Source organism: Citrus clementina, unplaced genomic scaffold (assembly GCF_000493195.1).
Source record: "Citrus clementina cultivar Clemenules unplaced genomic scaffold, Citrus_clementina_v1.0 scaffold_1, whole genome shotgun sequence".
NCBI lineage: Eukaryota > Viridiplantae > Streptophyta > Magnoliopsida > Sapindales > Rutaceae > Citrus > Citrus x clementina.
The window spans coordinates 14304597-14317121 of record NW_006263303.1 but is presented as its reverse complement, the minus strand read 5'-3'; the positions used below and the strand labels follow the sequence as shown (position 1 = coordinate 14317121).

Genomic DNA, 12525 nt, shown 5'->3' with positions numbered 1-12525 from the left:
ATCACAAACTCAAACAAGAGAAAGAAATAAACTCAAAGGCTCGAATTGATCTACCAGCCAAATCTTGCACCAAATAAATTTCAGTGTAAACATCACTGGTAGACTTTCAGGTTCTCACGAGAAAAGAATATTTAGCAGAATATTTCTAACATTACATAAACAATGGCATAAAAACAATATTCTCTCACATTGGATTTAAAAAAAAAGGCATAAAAATAAATATAATCTATCATTAGATTTTGAATCATGCATAAAATATAGTAGATTAAAGACACATGACATAGGCAATGAATATATAACAACTTCAGTGCCTAGCATAACCAGATATGAGATTAACATTTTTCTGAATGATCACAATATGCCATCATATAACTAATTGAAAAGGTTGAGAACAAATGGACAATTAAGTTTTAGCATTTTGTAAGAAATTGTAATGGCTTTGCTTATTCTTTCGCAAAGTTAACTCTTGAAAATGTGGAACTTGTCTGCAGGATGGACAATGCCCCAACTCAATTCTTGTACTTGTTTAATGAGTTTTCTCAATGAAAGGTATACTTTTGCATTAAAAAAAAGAATTGAAAATATTGTTTGCTGAGTAAACAGACCATAACATAGAAGATCCTCTAAAGATGGCCACATGATTCTTTTTGTTTGAAAATAATCTGAAACAATCATAAGCTCCAAAATTAAAAAGCATTTAATGCGAACAAGTTCAAAAGCATGGTTATTTCCAAAATAAACCTAGAAACTTCTGTCACAAAGCTAAAGCTAAAGATCTAGTCAATAGTAATGCAACCAAATGTTACAATAGAAAATGGAAATGAATATTTCATTGAGAAAGAAAAAAGCAAATAACGAACTTACAATATCAACAACAGTTTGTTTCTTCCCTCCCTCGGTCCCACGGAAGGTCCCCCTTCTAATCCCTCTAGAGAGCATATCTGCTTGCTTCATGTTCCCTTCCTGATTAAGGTAGCTAGGGGTGGGCATAAACCCACAACCCATGGGTTTACCCAAACCCAAACCAAATTAAATGATTTGTGTTGGGTAAATTATGAAAATGGGTTAAATGTGAGTTTTATATAAAAAACTATTTCATTATGGGTTGGGTATGGTTTACCCATGGGCCATGAACAAAAACCCAACACTCAAATTTGTCAAATGAAATAAATGAAAAGCAAAGCAAATAAGTGAAAGGTCATTATTAAATTGTTCAAGGCTTGATTAATTGCTAACAGTTAGAAAATGAAAACAACATATAAAAACAAATCTGAATAAAATAAATGCTATTGTAAATAATTAAATGAGATGAAATTAGTGTTTGATGAAATGAAATCATTTTTTTAATTTATGAACTCATATTATACCCACGTAATTACCGCTTTTATGTTTCTAACAATAATAAGAAAAACACCAAATCTATATTGTTGTTTTCATATTTAAATCAAGGAAAATTATAGTACTAATGTTGAGATGGTTTTTGACGGCATAGTTACCTAGCCCATTGGCCGGAAATAATTAATAATTATGAGAAATGATATTTCGCCACTAATAATATATTATTGTGACAGAAATTATAAAGCCTTATTGTAAATAAAATTAATATTTTGTGTGCTATATTGATACTGTAGCATAAATAATACTCCTTTTTTTTATGGGATTTATTGACATTGATCCTCCATCTTGAAATTCATGAGCAATCAAACTATTGAAAAAAAAACACCATTTGATAGAAAATTATCATCTCAATAATTATAAGTCAAAGGATACATTTTTTTAGTTAAAGAAATTTTATTATTTTAACTAAATGGCACTCACATAAGTTTTTTTTTTATTGTCTTTCTTTGAATTTACCTATTGATGTCATGTTTGTGAAAGTTTATTATAGAGTTTACGTTCTTATTTATTAAGAATTAATGATTTTTGTGATTAAATTTTTTAATTTTCTAGTATTCTTTACTTTAAGGATTAAGTTCTTGTAAAATTCATTGTTTATAATTTTTATCCACTATATTTATTTCATATTTTAGTATCAATTTAATAATTAATAACAATTAATCATTATTATAATTTTTATATAATTAAATTTATTAAAATAAAAAATATTTTGATGATAAAATTTAAACCAAACCCAAACCAAACCCAAATGGGTTGGTTTGTGTTGGGTTGAAAATATTTGGGTTGGTTTGGGTCGAACCCAAACTTTTATGATTTGATTTGGGTTGACTTAAAACCCAATCCAAACCAACCCATGCCCACCCCTAAAGGTAGCAATCAACGCATCATTGTTCTTCCAATCAGAGACCGCTCCTTTCTCCATTATTCTAAATAGTATTGATTAGGCTTTGAGGGTCTTCTCAGCTGCCAATCGTCCAACACCTTCTCATAGCTTGAGAACTCTACAATACAATCTCTCTCCAAATAGTAATCCAACAACTTAGCACAAATTGTCTTTCCTTTCTCAAAGAGAACATACAAAAGAGTATCAAAAGTGGGTACACATGCACTTTGCGTCAGTAGATCAATTAATCCAAGGGCTTCCTCAACATGACCTCTCATTAAAAGAGTTTCCAAAATCTTGGCAAACCAAATCCATATTCTCGTTCATGCCCTCTCCACCCGGCTTTTCATAACTTTACTTGCAGTCTGAACCCTCCCATCTTCAAACAGACTCTCCATCACTGACTTCTATAGTGAGGAAGTGGGGCCCATCTTCAAGCATACTATCCATAGCAGTTCTAGCATCGACTGGCTCGCCTTTCCTCAAGTAGCTCTCAATGAGATACGTGTAAGCATCAGCCTCTCTAGGCACCCCTCTCCGACCCATAATCTTAATAATATCAATAGCAGAGTCTGGATTCCCTTCTTTTGAATTACATCAGATCAAATTGTTGAATCCATTAGGATCTAAAACACCCTTTTTCAGTAATTGCCTCAAAATGATTTCAACTTTTCCTATCTGACCATTCTGGCAAAGATACCGCATCATCGGGTTATAAGCACTAGCCTCCATATCCAAAGCACTTCTGTGGTCTCAAAATGATTTCCTTCTCAACAAGCTTGTCCAACAACTTAATTGCTAGATCAAATATCTCACGCTTGCAAAAGTTCGCAATTAACACACTAGAACGTCCGGCCTGTGTTGGAATGCTCAACCTAATCATTGCATTAAGCACATCCGCAGCTGCATTTAAGTCACCAGACTTACATTGAGCAGTCAAGAGCTTCATAAATATTGAATTATCCTTAGGAGCAATATACCTCTCTACCATCTCCCTCAAAACCTTCGGCGCTTCCGCCACCTTTCCCACATCACACAAACTCGGCAACAGAGCCGTATCAGTAATTGCATTTGGCTTAACATTACAAGACTTCATTTCCTCCAACATCCTAAGTGTATCATCAGTTCGCTCAACTGCAATATACCCTTTTATCGTACTAGTATAGCTAATAAGAGTAGGCTCAATTTATCCTCCTTCACCTCCACAATTAACTTCTCTGCCTCATTCACTTTTTTAAACTGACCATACCCATTAATCATGGTTTCATACGAAACAACATCTGGGGCAACTCCCTCACTCTTCATATCCTCAGAAAACCTAAAAGCAGTCCCAAGCCTAAAAAAGAAACCCCAAAGCATAACATTATAAGTATGCCTAGTAGGCTCAATCCGTTCGCTCAACATCTTATTAAAGTACCTCTTGGCCATCATATACCGACCACGCCTAAGGATTACCTTAAATAAAGTATCATAAGTTAACACTCCCCTCCACATCCAATTGCTTCATTAAATAAAAAATTTTAACAGACTATTGGACAATTCCCTTCTTACCATAACTTTCAATCAAGACTTCAAACATATCTTCATCCCCTTGAAAACCCTTTTTGGGCATATCTAACATAATATTTAACTTGCTAACTCGGCCTAAAATATCAATCATTTTCAAATGGGTTTCTCGGTCATGGTTGAACAAACCAGCCCACTCGACCCGCCGGAACGCATGCTCTGAGTTCTTTGTGTTGGGAAAATATGCTTTTTAAAAGCATGTGATTATTTAATTGTAATAAACAATTTTTCTGATTAATAAAATAAATGAGGTATTTTATTCAAATATCTTAATTGCATTCATATTTTGATTTAAGTCAATTTAATCATATTATATGTATTTATGTGATCACCATGTGGATTCACAGAAGACATAAATACAAGTTATCTTATGATTAAATAAATTTAGTTCGCAGTTGATAAATAAAGTTGTGCACTTTATTTAGGTATAGACTGTAATGAATTCATTGAATGATTTGTCTTAATCATGTATGGATTTATTGATGTAGTACGACTACATTGAACAGGATCACATATGAGATTTAATTCACTTTGTAATAACTGTCAGACTTATTAAATCTCATAGGCATTGATTTTACTATAATCTTAATCTTGAGTTAATTATGATTTCATGATTGTAATTGTTATTCCATTTGAGTTACCAATGGGCACGACACATACTTGTAATCAAGATTACCCGGTATCTTAGTGGGAGCAATTATGAGTATTGGAGTTATAGATTAACAATATAGAATTTGTACAACACACCTCTTGATGGGTTTTCGGCACTTGATCATAGAATTCTCTGGCCAGAGTGTGTCAACATATTTAGTATGTTGAAAATGACCATTAGAGAAAACCAGTAAGTATCAAGGAATAAGATGTAATTAAATTGATTGGACAGTTGATATATCGATTTAATTAATGATGTGGTACAAAAGATTGTGCAGTAAAGAAATCAATGTGGCTTGGGACGAATTATTATTCGAGCATATAATTATGGAGGTCAGTTCCAATATTTTAGTGGAGTAGATTTGGAATTAAATAATTGGGCTAGTTTAATTATAGGCTTAATTATTGTAGCCACTATTGTATGTTCCCAAATGATCCCCGGGTTAGTTCATTTAATTGATTGTACCGCTACTGGATTAATAAGTAAGATAACTAGCTATTTGGGTTAAAAACCTAAATTTACTATTTAATGGGAGGCTCAAGTAATATGCTTATGTGTAAGGGACCTTGTGTTATTTTATAAAGTGGGCCCCTATAATACAAGAACAAGTACCGTTGCCTTTGTTTTTTTATTTTTTAATTTAAATCAAATTTGATTTAATAGAATTAAAAAATAGAAAATATGGAGCCTAGGGTTTCCACTAGATAGAGATATAAAAGGGCTTATTTTCTTCTAAAAATGAGAGAATGGCACATTATACAGACCAAAGAAAAATATTTTTCTTTCTAATTTTGAGAGAAAAATTTTCTCCTGCTAGTTGCTTTTAGTGGTGATAAAGGCGCCCACATGTCAAGTGCAGATCAAACCTGAGTCATAACCTGAAAGATTATTTGGTGGCGGATTGTGGTCTAACAGGAGTGGTGGTGATGGATCATGATCTGTGAGCCTAAATCACTTCAGCGGAAAAAACAAAGATTATTCATCTTCTGAGATTTTCAAGATACGATTTCTAGATTACGAATTCTTATATATTGTATGAGATCGATACTAAATTTTTTTTTTTTAAACAAAAAACTGATTTTTCCCCAACACTTTGCTCCGTGAAGTACGTCATAAACAAGGTTGTTATCAAAATGGGACACCGAAACCCAGATCATATTTTGTAACCGGGCGGTCCATGCCCTTTCAGCCATCAATTTACAAATCAAAGGGAATTACTAGAATGCCAAGGTGCCCTTGATTTCCAGTTAAGCATTTAAAGTTATTGTTAAGAGCCATCGCTTGTTCAAAGTTTTGTTGGACAAATGGATGCACATTAACTACTTTTGCATCCACTGATCCACAACATAGCCTACCAGGGCTGATTTCCACTTCACAGACTTCTCAGTCCTCAATTATCTGTGCATTGACATCATAAAGAAGAATATACATCTTTTGAAACCACTCAAAATTCTTCATAAATAAAATGAAATTACTTAAATAGGTAAAGAAAAATTAATCAGTTTTTTTATTGTAAATAAAAATTTAATTAAACACTTAAAAAAATTTCTTCTAAGAAATTCTTTACACATCTCATTTCATAATTTATATTTATATTTTAAATTTTAATTAAAAATATATTGTGAAAACATTATGAAAATTTAGTATTATAGAGATGACAACAATATAATAAAAAATTAATTTTAACGTTTAGATTTGTAATGTATTTTGTAACTAAAAATTTTAAAAAATACATTCTAGAATAAATTTTTTTTACGAAATGATTAAATTTAATATATGGATTTATATTTTTATAAATTAAATTAAAGTATTTTGTTAAATAAAATTCAAAAGTGAAAAGAACTGTTATAAGAATTTTAGGGGGTGTTAAAAGATCCATTCGGTAAAAGAAGGCTAGCTTTATGTTTTCCCTAGGGGGCCTTTCACCAAACTATGCTTCTTGCCGTTGCTGTCGGTTCAAGTAAATATTTAAAAACAAATTAATAATTGACAACTACGAGGGAAAATTAGAGCCACCAACTGGGTTTATATAAATATACATTGCCTTTTTGTTATATTAATTATATAACTTATTAGGTACAACTGTTATATTGATCTAAGTTACATGAGTATGTAACTTAGCAACACCTTTTAATTTGTCTTCAAGATGAGGTACATGCAGCCCTTTCCAGCAATGAAGAGAATAGGACATGTGTAAATCAAAAGTGAGGTAACTTGTGGCGGTAACGTACATACAGACATGTTACATATGGTAAATTCTTTTAAAAATTTGAATGCCACAATTTTTCGGAATCTAGATAAAGATTAAAATATTAGGATCTTTAATATTATTAAATTATATTAACAAATGATATTTTTTTAATTTAATAAATAAGTACCTTGATGTAATTATTTACTCTAAAAAAGTCAACTAATATCGAATCTTTATTTAAATGGAAAATTGCAAGCAAATATACCATTGTAGACATACATTAACGGATGTTGTTCCAATTCAGGAGTCCTAGATTGGAACAGCAGCCAAGCGAAATTTGGGGCCATTGGATTTCAATCCAACGGACCCCAAATTCATTCTTTTTATATTTTCGGTTGGCTGCACATGGTGGGTCACTGGTGACCTTTGGATTTAAATCCAAAGGCCACCAGCCTCCCTTTCGGAGGTTGCTCTAATTTGGGATATTCGAAATGGAATAACACTCATACATTGACATCGATTAGTAGTTAAAGCCAAATTCATATCCATTTGAGATTCAGATGGAAAAAATAAAAGAAAATACTACCTAATTTTAATTATACACTAAAGAAAATTAGTGTGACAATGTGGATATGCTTATCAAATTACATATTTTGTTGTTTAGGTTTTGGGTTCGGTAGTTTCATTAATTCAATCAGATAGGAATGTTTATGAGTAGAATGATTTAGTAATATTTTAAATGGTTTCGCCGCAGGTGCTTGATCAAGTTAAAAATTGATTTGGACTTTTATCCATCATACCATTTAAAAAATATAAAAATAAAATGTTAAATGGTTTTGCTGTATATGTAGAAGTTATTTTATTTTATTTGTTTATTTACTAACATTTAATTATATATATTTATTGAGATTCCCGGATTAATTTTATTTGATGTGGTCAGGATAGTGCTTATAGTAATTAAAATCTGTCTACAATCAAAAGGGTGAAATATACTCTCATATAAGGGAAGTGACCGTTAAAGATTGAACACCAAACCTTTGCCTTTAAGAATTTAAGGGTGTGTTTGGTAATGTCTTCTTGATGGGCGTTTTTTGTTTTCTAGAAATGAAAAATACAAAATATGTTTGGTTAAGTCATTTTTTGATAAATAGTAAAAAAAATGGTGAACATAATATTTTTATTTTTTAACTTTTGTAAAGAAAACTCAAGAATGCCAAATTGGCATTCTTGAGTTGCTAAGAACAACATAAAAAAGGTAAGATAAAAAGTTATTTCGGACCCATCACTCTCATTTATTAAATTATAATTTTATTAATTATTTTATTCAAATTTACTTTCACCTTTTTTTTTTCTTTGCAAAACAGCAACTTTTATTATTTTACTACCTTGCCTTCTTCTCCGTTTTCATTATACCACTGAACGGGACTTTCTTCTTCTTCCTCACTGTATCAAGTAACAAGATTGAGGTGCATTTTTTTTTTGAATTTTGTGGTTTTGTTTATTGTGCATTAAAATTTTGTATGATTTTCTGTTATATCAAATATAAGATGAAGAACCCTCTTTTTTTGGTTATTTTTCCTTAGTAAGAATGAATAATGGTGGCTTTATTTTAAATTATTTTATTTAAGTTTATATGTGCTTATGTATGTTTTGCATTTTAAGCATGTAATTTTGTTGTATTTTTTTTGTATTTTTTGCATTTTAGGCATGATGACATTTTAAGCATGTATAGCTTCTTGTCTTTTAGTTTTTTTGTTGATGATGACACCTAGTTTTTATTTGTTATATATATGAGTTTCTGATGTTATTATCATTATTAAATATCTAGTAGCTAATTTTTTTTTGTTTTATTTGTAGGTGACACCCTTCATGTTGAAAGGAATAAATGTAGATGTTTGGACATGTTTTGGATGCAAATATTTTGTACTCTTTTGTTCTTTATATTTTGTGTTGTAAAATATAATTAGCACAAATGAACTACTTAAATGTCTATAACAAATATAATTGTAGTATGATTTTTATTTTGTTATGCTAATTAATTCTACATTTATTATTTTATTTTTCATTTTTTTAATTTCTTAAAGTTAATAAAATAAGAGGGTTTTCTGAAAATTATTATTGTTGTATGAAATTTGATTTTATTTTGATTAAAATTATAATAATAAAAGATAAAATGTATAAATAAATTGAAGAAAATTATTTTATAAATATTCTATAAAAAATTATATGTTTTCAAACAAAGAACCAAACTAATTTTTACTGTTTTCATTTTTATATGCTGTTTTAAAAACACACTACCAAACAAATTTTCATTTTAAAAAACATCACATCAAAAACATCATTCTCTTTCTCTAAATATTTTGCTTTTTTAATACTGTTTAAATAAGATGATATTTTAAATATTTTACTCTTCATAGAAAATTTTTCTATGGTCAAAACATTTCAACTGATCACTATCACATTTCAAAATTCACATACAAATATCATGAAAGAGAGAAAGAAATTAAAAATATTAAAAAAAAGAAAACAAAGGAAAAACACATAGGTCTTTTGTTTGTGCACACACTTAATCAATTTGTTTCTTTGGCCAGCCTCTTCTCCTCTTTGGTCCGTACACCATGAATTTCTTCTCCTTCTTTGATGGTCTCCCTCTGCGCTTCTTCACTTCCTTCAACTTTCCTTCTTCTTCATCATTATTAAGGTTAGGGATTGACATTAAAGATACAAGCTTGTGGTAACCAATAGAGTCCATTACGACAATATCACCTTTAGTACTAAGCAGGGCAAGATGGTGAGAAAGCAAACTGTCATGCCCCATTGGTAGATCATAATGATGATAATGAGACTTTATGTATGCTGATATAGATGCTTCATCACTTGAACCACCTTCTTTATTCAAAGCTTCTATTGCCTCATAAATCATTTGCATTTACACATGAATTTCAAAAAGATAAGTAGGTAACTACCAAGACAAAGTTGATTAAAATAATTAAGCTAAATTACAATTAATAATTAATTACCTCTTGGTATGGTGGGTGATCTGGAGTATTATTTACTGAGAAGATTTCACAAAGAAGGGCATTCATGCACAGGGTTGTCTCTTTTGTTGGTGGATGTGCTATTCTTGAACTTGCGAGTCCTAAAATGGAATCTTGGAGCCTTTTCATTGAGTTATTATTAGTTCGCTGCCAATCAGCTTTATTAGGATTATTACGGGTGTTTTCAACTGATTTTGGGGTAGGAAAAGCCAAACCAATCTAGAACAATAAATTTATATTTTTGGGGGAGATGGGGTACCTCACTGGTTTGTTGTGTGCGGTGTGGTGTATCTGAAATTCGGGAGAGGTGAGAAGGGGAGAGAGAGTGGTAACAATGGTGGAAGGTCAGAAACAAGAGAGTTGTCCTTCTAAATGAGCTTCACACCTGCAAAACAGTGAAATAGAGGTTAAAGGTGAAGCCGGGGTACCCCGGCGTTCACACTCCGACGCTCAAGTTAGCAAACTCAAGCTTTTATGGCAAAGAGAGCTAGCTAGCCCTCTGTAAATTAGGGTTTAAGGTTGAAGAAAACCTATTTTTTGGAGTGTGAGTGTTCATGGTGAGTGAGAACATGATGGAGAATGAAACCTAGGCACCTTTATATATGGAGTACCTCAGCTGCCACGTGGCGTACCCTTTTTGGCTAACGTCCTTTTACCTTTTTATGATTTTTGGGCTGTTATGTGCATGTTCGCGGCGTATCTCATCCTTTGGAAACGTGGCGCGCGCTGGAGAGTGGTCCAGGGTACCTCTGCAGTAACTGTCGGGTAGGCGGCTGAGGACCACTGTCCTTGGGACAGTGTCCTTCACTTTTGGCAGAGGTAGCAGACGGCTGTCCCCCCCTTTTGGTACGACGTTCTTGATTCCTAATTCTGACAAAATCGAATAATATCTTCTAAGAGGTGGAGACGTTTCTCATGGCGGATATTTTCAGAGGATTCTTTTGCATCTGATCTGCCGGGTACCTCGAATTACGTGGGGTACCTCAATTTATGTGGGGTACCCCTAATTGTGTGGGGTACCTCTAATTGTGCGGGGTACCTCTAATTGTGCGGGGTACCTCTAATCAAGTAGGGTACTTCTAATTACGCCGGGTACCTCTAATTGCACGGGGTACCTCTAATCAAGCCGGAGACCTCTAATTACGCCGGGTACCTCTAATCATGCGGGGTAACTCTAATCACGTCGGGTACCTCTAATCATGCAGGGTACCTCTAATCAGGCCGGGTACCTCTAATCACGCAGGGTACCTCTAATCATGCGGTGTACCTCTAATCAGGCCGGGTACCTCTAATCAGGTCGGGTACCTTGAATTATGCTGAAGTTATTCAGGGTACCTCGAATTATACGGGGTACCCCAGTTTATGTGGGGTACCTCGAGTTACTCTAGAGTTATGTGGGGTACCTCTGACCGTGCCGGGTACCTCAAATCATGGCAAGTACCTCTAATCGTGCGGGGTACCTCTAATCATGTCGGGTGCCTCGGATTGCACTGAATTTATTCCATTCGTCGACACTTGGCGTTCTGCTATCTTTCTTATTTTTCCCCCAAACAACATCCCCCTAGTTTCTTTTGGCGAGAAGTATTGGAGGCAAAAGAAACTTACATAAAAAGTAGGAGCGACACGTGGCGATATGAAGTTTAGCTCGATGGACAGCTGAATAGAGGATGCCTTTAGGGGTACCCTCACGAAGGGAAGATCTCTGGAGTGAACAAGACTTTGAGGAGACACTTTGATGAAGTTTCAGAGGAGAAGCCCATAAGGTGGAAGACCCTGAGGAGCTTTAAGTTAAGCTTGAAGACTTGGTACCTCGACAAAAGAACATAGTTGACAATGCTTTTGAGCACATCATAACCGAGGAATGGAGTGCTGATATGGGGCTGGTGGTGCCAAGAGTAGAGAACTAGGTAGATAAGCCGGCTATCTTGAAGGCAATTGAGAATAGCAAGGCTCCCCACACATCTTGGTCTGAAAGCCCATGGAGATCAACTGAGGTACCTCAAATGAAGTTGCCATAAGGTACCCCTAATACCGACGCTTGTGTTTATGCTATTTCTAGCATTTTTGTTGATCCCCTTATCCTAAATGATGAAGGTGAAGATAACCATCCTACTATGTAACCTTGTTCGGCATTACCGACAAGGCGTATGGAGTACCTCAGGTACCCTTAAGCTTGGATATCCCCTGAGCTATCTATTACTTCATGGCGGGATAACCCAATTTTATCAAACATATGACGATTCCCTCAAATATGCTTGCTGCTTATCTCAGGCTTTCTTAGAGTTCCTCTTGGTGTACACGAGGAATGGTTTTCTGTCATAGGGTACCCTGAGTACTATGGGTACCCTTAACCTTATTTCATCAGTGTATCGCGGTTTACTTAGACATGCTTGTTGCGGTTAATTCATGGCGGAACAACCCAATTTCATCAAACATATGGTGATTCCTCCGGATATGCTTGTTGCTTATCTCAAGCTCTCTTAGTGTATTTGAGAAGTTACTTTCTGGCGTGGGGTACCTCGGAGGTACCCTTAATTAGTGTATGGCGATTTTTAGAAAAATGCTTGCTGTAAATCTTCACAAAACTTGTGGTGATTCCTTTTGAAAGATGATGGAAAACCTCATGATCCACCATTCACTCTACATCAAATATGCAAGACAAATAGTAATAAAGGTGGGCTGCTCGCCTACCCTTATGCAAGATGGTAAAAAATCTCATGATTCGCCATTCGCGTTGAATCAAATAGACAACATAGATTGAGATAAAGGTGGCTGCTCGCCTACCCTTATACAATAT

General features: G+C 33.7%; 1 protein-coding gene and 1 pseudogene across 1 annotated transcript; both read right to left on the bottom strand.

The window, feature by feature from the left end:
- Window positions 1-304: 304 nt before the first annotated feature.
- Window positions 305-5698, bottom strand: LOC18056105 (annotated as a pseudogene).
- Window positions 5699-9256: 3558 nt separating this feature from the next.
- Window positions 9257-9619, bottom strand: LOC18056104. The gene has a single exon (XM_024177752.1). It carries the CDS (start codon window positions 9617-9619, stop codon window positions 9257-9259), a length of 363 nt encoding a protein of 120 aa, XP_024033520.1.
- Window positions 9620-12525: the final 2906 nt, after the last annotated feature.